General features: G+C 40.8%; 1 protein-coding gene across 3 annotated transcripts in view; it reads right to left on the bottom strand.

The window, feature by feature from the left end:
- Positions 1-17753, bottom strand: part of LOC102200034 (RNA-binding motif, single-stranded-interacting protein 3-like) — a 287017-nt gene that overhangs the window by 112023 nt on the left and 157241 nt on the right. For all 3 annotated transcript variants that reach the window (XM_005740714.2, XM_005740713.2, XM_005740715.2), the window contains one exon: positions 15034-15125. In XM_005740714.2, coding sequence (XP_005740771.1) covers positions 15034-15125 — 92 coding nt within the window. The remainder of the gene's footprint in view (positions 1-15033; positions 15126-17753) is intronic.

Raw genomic sequence — 17753 nt, 5'->3', positions numbered from 1 at the left:
GCACATCAAACAATAATGACAAAAGCAAAAACAAGACAATCTTGAGCTCTCTGATCTATATGTGTGTGGTACCACACATTGATTAACTCAATCAAACTGTAGCAGGTAATTTACATTTTTATTAAAGGTTTATAGTCATTCATTAACAACAGGGAGTGGGTGGTATACTGGTGGGAATGCTGCTATCAACATATTGTAAATAAAATTCAGAGTGTATACCCTCAGATCTCCTACTGGATAAGCAATAAAAACCAAATAATACAAAACTTGAATGTAGAAACTTGTATGTTTTTTTCACATTTCATTCTTTTCTTGAAAATGTGCAGAGTGGAAATGTGCTGTATTATTGTATTTTACTGGCTGAAGGTGAAAAGGCACTTCTTTTATTGTGTGAAACAGCATTTCTTAAGCAATGTGCATCTTTCAATAAATGAACAGAACAGTGACTCTTCAGATAAAACGACCCAGTCCAGAAAAATGACTGTGAATTCAAGTCTCCAGCAAATACTTGCTTTAAATCAAAGGGTAATAACTCAAGATACAGAAAACAGTAATGTGATCTAAACAACAGCATCTGTATATGGTAGCTAAGTCTCACAGCTTGGGCTCAGTGAGACTGATCATTATTTGACACGGCAGCATCATTTGACTGGCAGTGCCTCCGTACTAGCTAGCTTGTCAAGGTTGCCTCTTCTTTGTCCTGACAGGTATGAGCTGTACGTACCCTGCTAATAAGGGAATACTGACTGTGTGTGTGTGGTTGAGTGGATGCTGAAGTGCAGACAAAAAACAGTGCTGCAAAAACATGTGGTACACAAAGCTCTGATTTGGACTAGCAGAGGCTTAGAAGGCCATTGAGATTTCTGTTTACAGATCCAATAAAGAATTTGTATAAAACATCAGAAGAAGATGTAAACTTCACAGTCAAAAAAGATCCCACGCATGAGGGGCAAAAGGGAAGGAAAGGAGGCATTAGAAGATCAACTGATGTGCAAACAGCCTGGGGTATATATTTAAGGGGTCTCCAGTCTGATTTCTTTGCATGGAGGAAAACGAGTTGATTCTGTTTGACTGGTAACTTCAAAATGAATCTGTAAAGAGTGTGTACTGCTCTGAAAATTAGCCTGGGAGACATCTTGTATCTATGTCACATACCACATGAAGGATGTGGATGGATGCTCCCTCCACTCAGCACATGGTTTGATGGTAATCACATCCCCGGTTTTCCTCCCTTTTCTAGCTCATCTACCATTCTCAGTTTTAACTTTCTTCAGCTGTCATACTGGAGGAAATATTTGGAGGGAGGCAGCCATCTGCTTTGAATCATACCATACTCTGAATCAAATGTAACAACACAGACTTGCAGCCATGTAAACACAGGCAAACGCACATGATGGCAGGAGACAAATCGCAGCTGCTGGTAGAAACAAAGATATCCCTGAGAGTTAAATGTTTTTGACGCATGTGAAAATCTATACCATCCACAAAGGCTAAAACGCATGCAAATGGGAAAAAAATCTAATATTTTGACATTCAGCACGCCAAAGACGGGACGATGACATGCAATTAAAAAAAAGATCACCCGTGGCAGGAAGGAAAACCTTCAAGGAACTGCTGAGACATCTCTGAGAGCACTTTAAGACGATGTCAAGAAAGAGAGGTCGCCAGCTCGATCGTGCCATTTGATAACATGGGAACGACCGAAACGATAATGCAAAGATAAAACCGGCGATGGAGGCAAGATAAGTCTCAAACAACACAGCAGCACCACCAAGATGGGATCAAGAATATGGAGATAACACGCACACACACGCACGCACACACAAAACCCAATACATCACAAACAAAGCACGACAAACCAGCACTCATGCCAAACATCAAGCATAGTGTAAGTGAAGGAGACAGAACAGCTGCTTTTATGGGTGGAGCGGAGGAACGAGAAACAGTGACAGACATAACAAAGACAAATGGAGAGAACAGGAGAGAGAGAAACCGACAACACAACAACACAAAGTCTGCACGCAGTCGCACAACACCCATCGCAATGCATGCAGGCAAAATATTGCCACCGTGCGTAAACAAAGGGCAGTGGAGAATAGGGCTGGGCCATATCATACCGTTCACGGTAATACCGGTATAATGTTGGGCAACGATAAGAAAATGAAATATCGCGATAGAATATGGGTGAAACGCGCATGCGCAGTGCCTTTGTTTTCATACGCACATGGCGGAAAAAGCATGGCGGCGACGGAGAATGAGAAGGGCGAAAGCGGATCGTTGAATGAAACGGATGAACCAGAATTAGTTTGTAAAAATGCTGCAACTTCAGTGGTTTGGAACTGGTTTAGCTTTTGTCTATCAGATACACAACAAAGCACTATTTTTGGTAGCGCATGCTAGCGACGGCCGTATTTTGGAAAATACGGCCGTCAGAAAAATCCTTTGATTTTTCTGAAAATCGACAGTGCCCCTTATGCATGAATTCTGGTTGTGTTTATGACCTCGAAATGATTTTATATGGTACACGGCGCTCGAAAATCTGTCAAATGTTTTAGTACGACTTTGCTAAGCTACGAAGCCGCACCGCTTGATGGATCATTGCGGCTATCATAGGCAGGAGCCTCGCGGAGTGATACGTACTGCGCTTCAACATAATATTACCGTATTGTGTGTGTATAACCTCTTTTTAAGTTTTGTGGCTATTCTACATGGTTACGCTGAGGATATGTCGGCCAATTTCCACTGGAAATGCCTTTTGGCTAAACTGTCAGCAAGGAATTTGCATTTGCACTGTTAAATTTTTATATAACTTTAATGCACTTAAAAAACAGCTGCTTGTTTAAGTGAAAATACATTGATTTTTTTTTTCTACTAATAACGTTGTGGAGTTGTAAAGTATTTTGTCTAGTGTCAATTATATCGTCAGTTATATCGTTATCGCAAATTTTCAAATGTATATCGTGATAAATATTTTTGATCACATCGCCCATAAGGAATAACCTTAGTAATAAAACTATTAGTAAATCATTTGAAACAGGTTGGGAAAAAATGTGTGTGACTTTCTTTTGCCTGCTAGAGATCCTTGGAGTGGATTTTAGGAATGTGCTGATGTTTTGTTTTCGAGGTGAGACATTGAAGGAGAGGTAATGATCTGAAATCACCTCAGAGAGGGTTAAGACACCCGTGTGCCATACATCTACCTGTCCCATCTCAATTTCTGTCTCTGAAGTGCTGACCATCTCTTATTTCATCCAGACCCTGGAGAAAACTGCAGGTAAAAGATCATTTGCTCCACCCGTCCTTAAGCTGTATTTCTCTTCTTTCTTCCTGTTCCAGTGTGTGTACATACACGATATGTCTGTACTAGTCCTGAGGTCTTAAGGGCAAGTCCTCTGTTGAGCTTCATTTTTTTTTCTAAAGATGCTTTACTTTTCAGTCGATCAAGAAACAGCAAAGATAAAAGATATGAAAAATAACCAAAAATAAAAGCACAATCACACGTGTTTCATATATTGATGCGAAACGGCATTACCGCCGCAACTTGCAAGGAAACGTTCACACAAGAGGACTCATGGGAGCCGAGCCAGTGAGATGAAAAGGACAGAGGAAACAAAAAAGGACTCCTTGCTCTGGTTTTTCCTTTTCCTCATTAGGCAGAATGAGCGACTGTGTTGGTGTCAGAGAGCTGGTTCATCAACTGCAGCCCTGATCTGCCCTGATCTGCCCTGGCTGGACTCACGGCTCCCCTTCTACTACAGACCTCTCACATATGATTGAAGCCGCTGGAAATGGAAACAGTCAGTGTAATTTAACATCGCATACCCGTAGAATTCATTAAAGAGGGACATAGAGAGGGAAGCAGTGAGCAAGACGAGGCGCTATGGAAGGATAAAGGAAGGATAAAAGAGATGAGTCTTAATAAAGAAAGTGGAGGATGATGGTTTGAGGACAGCTGGTTAAAGAAAAGAAAGAGGCGTGTCTGATGTTATTCTTTTTAAACTGAAAAGAGGCAGTGAGGGAAATAAAGCTAAGCTATCGCATCCATCTGTAAAAACTAAACTGATCACCTAATCATTGCTGGGAAGCCTATAGATAAGAGGCCGTGAAAATATTAGCGCTGTCCATTTTTCTTTTGCAAATGTACTATATACAACATCCCGCACCTCCAAGTATGTGTCATTGGTCTCTCTGTAATTGAACCCCAGTTTTTCCTGGCAGTTCTGTTTCAGAGTTAACACCGATGGAGTCTCTAATCTGACTGACTGTGTTTCAGCCCCCAAACCTGCTATTAAATATGACTTATGCAAAGTGACGCTCGGTGCGACTGGAATGCGAACTCACACAAGCGTGCAACTGGATATAAGCAGTTCAAGTTGGCATACGGACTTCTGCAGCTGCAGTGATCATTAATCAAATGCCATTATCTGGTAAATTAAAGATGAATTTAAGGTGCTGTGTTTTCATATAGTCACTCTTTATGTTTGACTAAGTAGCAAAGATCTATTTAATTTAGTATATTCTTCTGGTATTTTTGAGTTTTTACTTCTAAGTTTTTTTTCCATTGTTTTTGCTTCATAGTTTGAACACCCCCCCCTAAAAATGCAATGTACTGTTTCAACACCATGTTTGTTAGTCTGTATCGTGTACTAAATATTCGCCAGTAATGCAGATCTTGCAGATTTACATTAGCATGGTGAACACATGAATAAACAAATCGTTAAAAAAAGCCCCAGTGTTTGCTCGTAGCTGTACAGCAGGAAATTGTGCAAATGATGCAGAAGCCTATTTATTGTCTTTTCTGTGTGAATTTACTGAATGATCTTGGAGGGAGGGTAAAATATGAAATTCTGCTGGAGGTATGCATACTATGTGACTCGATCAATGCACACTCAAGAGTACAGTGCATTCTGTGGAATTACACACATGCCTTACTTTGTGCACGTTCTCTGAGTGAACAATAATTGTACTTTATCATTTAGAGTTTTGTGCTTAGAAAAAACCCCACCGTGCAATAGTAAAACCTGAAGCTTAGTGGTTTTAGTGCACTGTAATGTATTATTTCGAACAATACTTCCCGTGAAAAATCCTGTGAAGTGCGCTTTTTGTAGCATATCATATACAGCTGTGCAGAGGTATCAAAGATTTCCGAAACATAAAATATTAAGAAAAGCAGCGGTAGCATTGGATGTAGGAACAGAGGGACTGTAGAGGTAGTGGTATATAGGGAGGACTCGGGGTGGCTGGCATTGAGGAATCTAATCCTCGAGTTAATTGGTATGACTGATGAAGACAAATTGAAATAGGTCAGCTGAATCAGGGGAGAGACGAAGGGTGGAAGAGAGGCCAGAGTGTCTACATTTACGTACACAAAATGCACTCTTTGCCCTTTGTGTATGTCCACAGTTAATGACACTCAGTATCACCCTAATATTACCATTTACACACAGGCTTGTTTGACCTGAGTGATGGAAGCCTCACTCTTTAGTTCCTTTGTAACCAAGTATTAGTGTTTAACAGAGCATCTTCTAGAAAATCAAACTTTTCTTTTATACGCAGTACAGCAGATGTACAATGAGCGTTTAGTGTGAAATAACCACAGTGAACATATTCTTTAAATGATCAGCATCAAATTGGAAATATTATTAGGTCCATATTGTTATCGTAGTCAAATATGAGTGTGCATGTAAGCTTTGTGGGAAGAAGCACACTGTTAAAAAGTAGAGTGCGCAGATTGTGAAGCATGTTTAGAAGTTATTTAGTTAAATCCCACTTAAGCCCATAGCTGTGGGAAATTAGTTAAAGAATGCACCAAACATTCTTGGTGAAGCTTTGCTTGAAGCTCAAGCTGCACCATTGATTTTCCAATATTCACCACTATTCGCAGGTTATCTTCTCAGGGCCAGCTGCGTAAATGAATGCAAAGCGTTTCACCTGGTCTATGTGTCAGTGTTGAGCGTGGAAGCCCAGTCCTTTGAACGTCGTCTCTGCGGGCCCGCTAATTGAGCCAGATCAATTCACAGAGACACCGAGCAGGTTGGCACAGTTGCCACATCAAAGAGATTCTAATAACTGCACACTGTGGCCATTACCAGACCTGAAAAAGCCATATTTATGTTTGCTTCAAAGGAAGCATGGCAGCATTGAGCGTAGTGAGAATGCAAGCCTTTACTATTCTTTATTAAGGCTACAATTTAGACACAAGGCCATTTTGGAGCAATTTGGGAACAGAACAAGCTGCTATTTATACACACATAAATACAACCACTGCAAATTGTACTTTAATTAGACCCACTTTTGTAGTGAGAGTGGAAACCAATAAAAAATAACCCAATGACAGACTGATATTCTTAAGAAAAAATGGCAGTAATTCCCAAATGATTCCTCAGTATCTGTGCCATCTTTCATGTAGCGGCAGGCATATACTGTACTACTCTAGTACTGCTGGAATGTTGGTGTTTTTCCCTTAGTGTACACCAGTTCCAAACTTGCAAATCCAGCAGGTATTTTTGAGTATTGTGTGTATGAATGTAGGGCAAACTAAACTAGTGAAACAACATGCTTTAATAAGCTACCAATACATTACGATGCAAAAATTATGAAGTAATTGTGTTTTATATAAATTAAAGCAAGTCTTTTTGTGCAGTAACAGTTGATTTGTACATTATTTGTATTCCGATAATCCAACCCAACCGAATTGCAGCAGAGACTCCATCCAAAGACTGCAGGCAACCAGAATCAGGGGTTTTACCGCAGGCTATCAGGCCAACAAAGACTCTCACACTGAGACATGAGCAAATCTTGTGAGCCCTGAAGATCTCAGTCTTGCCATTTTGGCACAGCAAGGGCATAAGCATGTATAAGAACCGGTGTCAGCTTCAGGTGAGTAGAGATGAGTCAATGCGAGTATACGAGTATGTGTTCGTAGTACTGCTCGATCTCTGCAGTAGGCGTATACAGCTTTAGCAAGCCCCGAGGGGAACACATGTATCAGTCACCACCTACTCCGCTTAAACCAAGGCTTTGTTACGCAGTGCTCAAGTGAGTTTCTAACATTATTCATGCTTTCATTTACACAGCTGGCTGCTAGTTTCGGCAACATATAAAAGTGGAGTAGGTGGGAGAGGACTCTGCATCTCTCGGTGCATCGCTTTCTCCCGCACCTCTCTGCCTGGTTAAATGACAAGTTTGTAACTTTGTTCATTTGCACTCGTCTAAATCCGGCTGTATGGAGGCGACATTATGAGAGACAGCGATCTCAGTCTCACCATCCAGCACTTTCTGCAGTTTCTCCGGCTTTTTTTGTCTCTCTCTTAATTCCATTATTTTGATAATCTTTCCTACCTTTTAAAGTTGTGGGGTATTTTTCTTTTTACTTGCGCTCTTATTGATTTCTACTTAGTCTCTATTTCTCATTTTCTCTCATGCTCGCAGCTCGGCACGTCTCCGCACTGCTCTGCAAAATAATTTACCGCATGCAGTGCTCCCGTGGATGATTGAAGCGTAATTAGACGGCAGAGACAGTGGAAGCCAACAGAGGTGCTTCGGAGCCAGTGCTTGTCAGATGGTCCGTCTCACTCTCACTGGCTTTGCCCTTCAAAAGTATCACTTCTGCAGGAAAAACGAGAGGGGGGTGGTGTGCTGAGCCACAGTGGTGCTAACTACAGCTTATAAAAAAGTTGTACCTTAGCAAATCCAGCTCTTTCTTTTTAGGAGTTATATTATCTCCCTACACTGCATATTTCAACAGGTGTCAACATATTTCTTCATTCACGTCATTCTAGTGTAGGCCAATTACAAAAATGAAAAAAGGAGTCAAAATCATCATGGAAAAAGATTATTTAAATTGTCAGGCATTTTCAGTAAATCAGCAGAAACGCAGCACAACTTTAGAGAACTTAATTATTTTAAAGTGGACATATGCAAATTTCAGCACTATATTTTTTATTTGGGACAAGTACCCCTGCATGATTCATAACTCGTTTTTTCTTCCAATCTCAAGCTTTCAGCTTTTCAGCTGGGCCTGTGCTAGAAACATATTAGCTCTGACCACTTTAAGGCCATTCCTAAAAGCAAAATTCCTTCAGATTGGATGATATTATATATACATGCCAAGGGGCAGCACCTCATCTACTACGGTACTCTCTCCTTAGTATCATACAATGAGTAACAATGAGTAAGTGTACTTGTGAGGTATATATGTCAAACCAAGGGAAAAATGAATACCATCAGGACTAGAGATGCAGCAATTGACCAGCGAGGAACAGGAATCGTCCCTTTTCCTGTTTTCGGCATGGACCGGTGACCGACTCGTCAGCACTATGTATGCCCAATTATGAGCCAGTGGCTTAAATGCATGCACAACACATACACAGCACAGACAAACTGACATGCATAGACTAACAGATACATGCTAACATGTTGTAGTGTGGAGGCTCTTCGCTGTGAGCGATGCAAAATTCCCAAAAGCAAAACACGGCTGGGAATAACCATGAAAGTGTAACAACAAAACTAAATCACCTTCACCTGGTTGGACACAGACATTAAAGAAACTTTAAAGTGGCTAAAGTTATCCAGAGCTCAGCCACAAGTCAGCAGCCTCGGTATGAGCAAAGGATCAAAGCAGTTATCTAGTGAAGTTATAAGCACACTGGAAAATATCTGACATTTGTTTTGTGACATAAAATTTTTTGCTCCTACTTTTGTTAGATAAGGTAAAAAAGGTCAGGTAAAGGTGGATGTACAGCAATTCATTTACTGTTAATTATTTGTACCTCTTTGTATTAGCAGAGGACTTTATTTTCACCTTGGAAGTTTAACTTCCTTTATTATGACAATAATAAAATAAGTTTGCATAGAAGAAAATGTGTTTTTGTTTGCACACCCCATCCTCTATAGCTCTTAGAAAGTAAACTGGAATCATCAAAAATCGGCATCAGGAGGTCACACAGAAAAAAAACAAACTGGAAATTGGAATCGGCCATGAAAATTGCAATCAGTGCATCTATAATCAAGAGTCTACTAAAATGTTATTCTGCTGTTGCCAAAAAACATCCTTTTATTGTTGGTTATTTCTGTGCTGGGTGTATTAAATGCCTAATACAATTCAAGTATGCTGTTTTGTGCACATTTTTATACACATATGTTGACTAGACTACTGGTGTAGTTTGATCTTGTGGTTGTGTTGTGCTTTATAAATGAAAAAAAAAAGAAGGTAGAAACTGAGTATTCAAGGTGAAGTAAAGCCTCAGTTCTTGTCTCACAAGGATTGTTTTTATACACTGTATGTTTTTAATATGGACATCTGGCAATTAAGGTTAAGGTAAACATGGCAACAGTAAGGTGGGCCAACATAATGTTGAAGTGGTCATATCATACTTTCAGGGAGATGAGAATTAGTGAGGAAAGAAAGGGACATTTGCAGGAAATCAGTCTAAACCTACAGGTTATGGCGATGTCCAAATATACTTATGTGCTGACAAGAATCCTTTACATCCATAAAATTTGAGCACAAAACTATGTAAGAAAACGAGGTGCTGTGAGGGACTATAATCGTAAGGGTGTCTCAGTTGATGGCAGCTTCCGGAGGAAAATGCTGATCACCACACTGACACCATATGTTTTGTGAACAAATGCTGAGGTGGATGTCAGAGGGGAAATGGCACTGCATTCAAGGTGGAGAACAGCGAGGTGAATGATGCTGCTGAGTGAGCACCTGTATCCCCAAAGTCTTTGCAATTATCCTTCGGTATACACAATGCACTGCATCCCAGCTGCATTTTCTCCAGATTTAACCGATGCTGGCTAGCCCTGCTAGGCTAGCTGTTGTCAGTAACCAACTGTGAGAGCGCAGTCAAGTCCCTTTGATTATCATACAGAGGTCACCCTGTGTTGAGCTGAACGGTGGTGTCCTGGGTGCCAGTGGAGCTGAGACATCAGAGAAGTCACCTTTAAAGGATAATAAGAAAGTCTGCTGACTGACTGCAGACCACCCATAGGGGGATCCGTGCATTTCACATGACTATAAATGTGATATTGACAGAAAACCTTCCCCGGGAGAGAGAAAGAAAAAGACAGTGGAGGAGACAGAGCAAGCGAAAGGCAGTGAAAGCGAGAATGCATGAGAGGGAGAGAGGGAACGAGCAGGAGGACTGAACACTCCGGTTCGTTTCACACCGTTAAACCATCTGAAGCATTCGCCAGTGACTACTGGTTGAAGGGCCGGTGTGTGCACTGCGTTATCATAAACATTTGGGATTCACTTCATGGAGGCACTTTAATGATGCTTTTAGCATAATTTCCCCTCTGTAATGTGAAGGGCAAGTAGCGCCTTTCTGTCTGCCTGCAGCTTCTGCGAACCTTATAAATATCGGCTATTTAAACAAGGGTAAGGATGGAGATGCTATTCACAAAGTCTTCATCCCCACTATTTAAATTCTCTAATATGAACACCATTGTTTAGTTTTGACACTTTTGACACTATGTATACTATTCTCACATAATGCATGTATATTTATTTGTATCAGACAATGTCTAGCAAGATCCAAAGTTCATATAACAATTAGCTATAGAAAGCTGGGTGAACCTGGTTAGCCTCCATAGGGTGTCAGAGTTGTTTTTTTCTAATTCTAGGTTGTCCACGCCGAGAGGAACGAGTCAAAAAAAAAAAAAGAAAAAAGAAGAAAATACAAAAAGGACAGCTTTGTTTTCATCCGGGCTGTTATCAGCAGAAGCCGACTGGAGCGAGAATAGGGAGGGATGATTTCCATAAAGACTGGCTGTTGTCTGAAAGCAAGCAGCTGTCAGGCGGAATTACCTCTCCGACACAGACACCACAATCGAGGGTGCCCTTCCCATAATTCAGTCTGATTGGCTCAAGGGGAAAATGGCAGCCTGTGGAGAGTGAGGCGAGCGGCTGGTTGACAGGTTTGCATCTGCGAAGCTAGACGCGGCGTTTACCTGTTATCATTCTGTCTGCTCGATGTGTCGGTTTTCTCAGTTTGGAAAGCTACCTGAACAAAGTGGCACGGAGAATAGAGTCTATGGTGCCAGGAGGCAAGTGCGTGCCTACAAACCGTATTACACACATGCACAAAACACGAACACACTTACCCTAGTGAATCCTATTAAGGTCTCCTGTTAGAACACTATGTTAAGATTTACCAGATTTTCCCACCTTAATTTATATAAAGTCATACTGCCTATATGAATGTTTTAATACTTCTTTAGTGATGTCATACACGCGCCTGTTAATGACAATGTAAAAAGTACATTTTATGTACACATCACACTAATCTATACAATTTTTTTAAAGCAGCATAAAAGCGCCTCTTATTTAAAAACATGTTATTTATATAAGCAGTCATCTGTGCCTACCTCTACCGATAAATAAGAAAACTAATACATTTTGGTTAATACTTATTCATCCCTTTCACCTTTTTGCTAAGAGTTCTAGTACCATGAAAAAGACTTGAGCCAAGCTACATTGTTTTAGATTTTGCTCAGTATTTCTCCAGCCTTTCTGAAGTTCTTTTAAAGCTTTTCTTTGAACATTAGCAGGTTTTTTACTCATATACATATATGTATATATATATGTTCGTTAAGCCACTTAAACCCAACTCATTCGAGATTACAAAAGGCACTTAAATCAAAGGATGAGACAGTTTTATAACAGAAAATTTAGCAAAGAACCAATTTAAAAATTGTATATGTAGGAACTTTGTTGCTAGTAGTCTGTCACACAAAAAACCCAATTTCCTCTCAATTATGCCAGAAATGCCAATGATAACACAAACTGACAGACATAAAATAGTATTTTTGAAACAAGATTTACAAAGATATCTAAGCTGAAAATTTGGTGTTTTGTGGCATTGTGTGCAGTGTGTCCTTAAGAAATTTGAGAAATCGGACAAATGAAGAACAAAAGAAGAGTCTATTGTGCCAGGAGGTAGGTGCAGATGAAAAGGATCTGACAGTCATGTTCTTAAGAAATGGGATAAAATTCAACAAACCCACGACACACCTGCTTTACTTATGGATGTGAAGATCTTTATTCAAAGAGCATAGCTAGAACAGAGACGCTTGACTAGTTAGAAAGCAAAATGCTAAAGTGCCTGTTCCAGATTTAGAAATACACCCCACGTTTTTTTCATTTCTCAGTCTTAGATGAAGCCAGTCGGTCGTTTTCACAACTCTTTATACTAAAGTGAGCTTATCCCCCGTCATTCAACTCTTTGTACGCAAAGACAAGGTGATAAGGTTAATAAGGTATAACGTGTGTTTTACAAAATGTAATTTTCCATTTTAGATGAAAGGACAGGCATCCTAGTTTAAATTAAAAATTAGTTACAATTATATAAAAAATGTTACAAAATGATGCAAAAAATGTGTAATTCAGGGAATGTAGTGCAGACAAACATGCACATAATAATACACTGCCACATTCAAATACACACACACACGCACTCCACACCTATGTTAAGTGCTCTTATCTGTGACTTGTGTAGAGGTGAGTGACAGGAAGGGATGCACGGGGGGGAAGTGTCCTTTAGGTGTCTTAATTATGGCTCCTCTCCTCTCTCTCGCTGTCACCATCCCCAGGGGAGGGCAAAACAAAAGGAAGGTAACGTTTCATCTCTACTGCCTTGGTATTTCAAATTCCAAGGGGAGTAAGAGGAGAGAGACAGCGGGCTGCTTCACTGGCGGAAGAAGAGGAAATCAAGTGATCCTTTGCCTTTCTCTCCATTTCTTGCCTGGTTTGCAGCTGTGTTTAAAATAAGGCACCTTAATAAAAGTGTTTTAATGGCATCAAGGCAGGAAAAAAGGTGCAACTTGATTACTGTGACAGTTTTATTTAATGAGCTCAAAGCCTCTGGCTCCGACTTGCGATTCGTTTATTACTTTGTTGTGGAGTGACAAAATGGAGCAGAGGGAGCGAGAGAACGAGGCTGGATGTTCTTATTGTGGAAGCCGTCCACGGCGTTAGCAGTAGTCTTTCTGATTTGCACCCTCCTCGGTGCTCACCTGTATTTTCATCCGTTCCCGCTGCGGGAATGCTACTCGGCATGACAGAACGAGCGGGAGGAGGGTGGGGTGTGAGAGACACCTTGACAGGTAGGCAGACACAAAGATAACACGCTGTTAATTATTGATGGAGGAAAAACTGCTCATTGGATGTCTCGCAGGGCAACACTTGGTGGATGTGAATACAAATGTGTGTGTGTGTGTCTGTATATTTGTGTGTGCAGGAGAACCAAAAAAACAAAACAAAACCCAAAACAATGCTGAGAGAAAACGGCACTAAGCAAAAGAAATGGTGAGGGGCTAGGCTGGAAGTGTTGGGTGAGGAGTCGATAGAGTGATGGCAGTGATACCTGGTAAAGACACATTAGCGAGATACAGAGGGAGTCTATAAAAGCAAACTACTACTTAATGTCCCTCACAAGTGTGATAAAAGCATAGAGCTGCAGCAGAGAACGCTGGTCTTACCATTTGTGCGAATAGAACAAGGGAGCACTCAAAAAAATCAGCTATTATACACAAATGCTAATAGAAAATGATTTTGAGAATGTGTTTGCGGCAAGATTTCTATAAAGGTCAGCTCTTTTGTTTTGGGACACGAGCCCCCTCTCATGAAAATATTGACTGAGAGAAGGGGAGCAATGCAAAGAGTGGTCTTAAAATGTGATGGACAAAGAGCATGGTTTCTTATCAGTATTCAGAGAGCTTGCCCTCTTATAAATATTGGAAGAAGGACACTGGTGGGGAAAGGAAACGGGCAAATGGCGCATTTGAGAAATGGCACACCTGAGCACCACACGGAATATCATCTCCTCCTGTCAGATCTCATCCCATTTGATCAAAATAATTGCCACCTTCATCGTTACCATCAATTCTGTCATCTTCACCGGAGCCATTGCCGCTCCCCATCTCATCAGGTCTTCTTCGGTTTCGAGGGTGGGAGGGGGGGATTTTTGGATTGGATCAAATGCACGCCATCTCGTCTCAAGAAAAATCACTCAAGGTGCACCCTCAAATAGTCATCAGCATATTTATTGTTTCAGTGCTACTGACATTTTCTTCACCTATTAAGGTATTCTGACATTAACAAATGTTTGACGGGTACAAGAATAGCCTGGTTAAGTCAGGCAGGCTTGTCTGTCATAGATGTCCGGAGAGAGGGCCCTGCTGTGCCTTCTAATATGGTGACTCTCAGAGCAGTCAACAGGGAAATGAAGAAAATTAGAGAACAAAAATGGGAAAAGAACAGTATGATCACTGCCTGAGGGTTGCCAAACACCAAACAATATCTCTGAAATGCTTTTCCCGGTAAAACGGCTCTTCTGTCAGACAGCCAAATGCCCAACAATAAATATGCAACCACAGTGTTGACATAAAATACAAGATTGTATAGGAAATTGGTGAATAAGATCATACCCTGGCAGTGTGCAGTTTCCTCTAAGCTACACCTCTCCACATATGCCTATCAACCTGTCTCCATTGTACAACTCACTAGGGCCCTTTTTGTACTACTCAAACAGCTTGTCTCATCTGCTTCCACTTTAGCAGGCTAATAACACTCGACAACGTAGCACAAGCGACTAGTCAAACCTCAGTTAGAGAGGGGCCAGCTCACTAACTGGAAACCACAAGTGCCATGGAGCACTGTAATCCAGCACATACTGTATGCATACTGTCAAACACAACACAAAAAGCCCACATAACCACAGGAAAGAAGTGATCCACAATTTCACGTATCTTGTGCTAGACTCCAGTTTCAGCATCAGTAAGATAACAGAGACATACATGCACCAGTGTCACTTCCCAAGTTGTTGTCTAATGGCACTCAAATGCAGTTTGAGGCCCACATTTAGGAGTCTCTCTTCAAGATAAAAAGTCCTTCATGGCAAACTTGTTAAGTTTGTTAAATGTGCAATACTAAACACCTGGCAGGAGCTGAATGAGCAAAAACTAAAAATTGCTAAAGATAATGCACGAGGAAGTGAGGACGCCAACTTGTTTTTAGACACTCCTTACCTTGGCCATTTGGGCCTGCACCCCAGTGGCTTTGAGAGATGACACAGCCTTCTGTGCTGCAGCTGGGCTGTCGAAGTCCACAAAGCCATATCCTGGAGACAGAAAGGAGGAGAAGGGGAGAAGGAGAGGAAGAAAAAAAAGACATTAGTTAAGAAAAAATTAAGGCAGATGACTAACAAGGAGAATGACAGGCACTTGGTAATTGTAGCAGTAATAGGTTGGTAACATGACTACAGAGGCTGCCAGTTCTCATATCTAGTGAGCACTACATTGTTTGATAATTAGCGACACTGACGTTCATAGGGGGATGCTATGCATCTTAATTAGTAGCATGGATGAGCGATTTAGTAATAACAAAACCCGGCACCCTGCCCACCTCCACCTCCGCACATACGTAGTCTGATACACTGCATGCATGCGCAAACGCGCAGATATACACACTCGAATAAGACAACCGGTATCGTAAGAATAAGGGAGCATCACTGTTTGTCAGTTTGTTGTTTAATGATAACCCATATGCATTCAGTTCATTAAGTAGGTTAATTAAAGTAATGGTTATTTATGAAAGGCTTGTGATTTAAAATCAATGATTAAAGGATATTACACACACTATACACTCACATACGCGCGGAGATGTGTCAATTAATTCTTCAAAACGTCACGTTTCACTTGTTCAGCCTTTTGATTTCTGGAGGCTGTGAAGCTGGCTGGCCCACATCGTGTTCCTCAACACCCGGCATATTAACACAACCCCATTTCACAGCCTCCATAATCCTCTCCCCGGTAACAAATCTCTCAAAGGTTGACAGCATACCAAAGCTGCTGCCATTTCTCTTTCTTCAACTCCATCTCTCTCACATAGACATAAAGACACACTATTTCTTACAATTTAGCTTTTCTGTTCATCTTCTTACGCTTTTCCTCCGTCCTTTTCTTTCCCTAACACACTTTCTGTCTCTCGCTTTCTCTCTCTCTTTCTCGCATATTTTTCTGACATTAACAGCCACAAGGCCCCATCTGGAAATTCATCAGCGGCGGAAAGCGGGGGGAATGAAATCTGTGGCTGTGATTTATGAGTTATTGTGATCTCGACGTTCTCCGGTATGTATCGGCGACGGGGGTCACGTCTGTGTTAATTAAAATTTGGTGGCGGATTAAAAGCAGTCAATGGTGCCCTCTGATCCACTGTTTCAGAAGGAAAGTGTAATTAGAAAAGGATAATGGCTGTGAGATGGTGGGGCTGCGGAGGGGTTTGGGGGTGGGGACTTGGCATTGCGGTTACCCCATCAACTTACCATCAATCATACAATCATACATGTTCTTTACTCCAACGCCTTATTTTCTCGCCCCGTGTGTGCCCGTGTGCAGCTTTATGCGAGCATCTCACTTTCCCGATTATTTGAGGTGCGCGTCTGCGGCGGTAGCGACGACTGGGGGTAAGGGGGTTGGGGTCACTTTCCTGTCGGGCGGCGGCAAACGAGTGTGGAGTAATGTGGAAATCATAACTAGAGGTGGAAGAGAAATCGAGCGCGAGGACTGATTAATGGCCAGCTGTTAGAGCGAGGCTGCGTTTAATTGTGGAAATATGAAGAGCCGGAATGAGAAGTCCACAGGCGATATTAAGAGAAACCAGTCATTTTCTTAAAAATAAATGCAATCAAGGACTATTTTTCCAAGTAGCCGCAGTGCACTCACCCATTGTTATATTAGCAAACGTATAATTTTGAAATTTTAATCCGTATTTAAAGAGAGCCCGGCTGAGCTTTAAAAATATATTTAATTGAGGGTTTTGGCTTAACCAATTACAAAAAGACATAAAAAATAAAAATCTTTCCTTCCTGTCTTCAGTGATATTTACCCATGCAGATATTTGTATTGACCTGATTAAGAGACAACTATCTGACCTCCCAGTTCCACTGGATTCCAGTGATTATTTGCTGTTGTGAAACAGACATTAATGCGTATTTTCAGACACAGCATACAAAATCAGTATGCCTTCATATATCTCCACAGTGTACAACACAGGTCTATAAACCTTTACTATATATTATATAGGTATAAAAACACAATTTTCTCCAAATATCTTCTTCTTGGGTGCTGCACAAAAAGCAGACCCATAATCACAACAATCCAAACAGACTGCTGTGTATGCTTTGTGGATTTATTATTATGTATTACATTTCAGAAAGGCAAACTGGATTTTCTTTAGACTCTTTCACTCCATACTGACAAACATCAAACAGCGTAGCCTTCTTATTGCACGCACCTCGTGGAGACAACTTGAAAAGAATTCCCATCAAGTGAATTTCTGATGCTGAGTGACATCTGTGTCTCTCATGGAAGCACCTACACTGGTTATGAGAGTAAACTCATTATTTATTAAGAGTATTCCCTTGAACATATCACACCCGTGTTCCTCTGTAACTGTCTGAAAAGGCCTTTGAAATGCTTAAATGCTATTTTCATTACTGTGAGTGCCAAAAAATAAAATTTCATTTGGCATCTCTGGTCATTTGGGTAAACAGACCCTTTAAATGTTTGCAGATTCTACAAATTAACACTTTAAAAAATGTATTACGAGCACATTTAGAGAACTACATATTATGTTATCGAGGTCCTCAGGGCGATGGCTTATTTTCTTTAACAATCAGAAACCAGAATATTTAAATCGTGGATACTTTGAACCCCCAATTACAAATTTAATATTTACCCGACTACCA

The sequence above is a fragment of the Pundamilia nyererei genome, unplaced genomic scaffold, assembly GCF_000239375.1.
Source record: "Pundamilia nyererei isolate P.nyererei 1_Seehausen unplaced genomic scaffold, PunNye1.0 scaffold00102, whole genome shotgun sequence".
In the NCBI taxonomy this organism is placed as follows: Eukaryota; Metazoa; Chordata; class Actinopteri; order Cichliformes; family Cichlidae; genus Pundamilia; species Pundamilia nyererei.
This window is presented reverse-complemented; position numbering and strand designations above follow the sequence as displayed.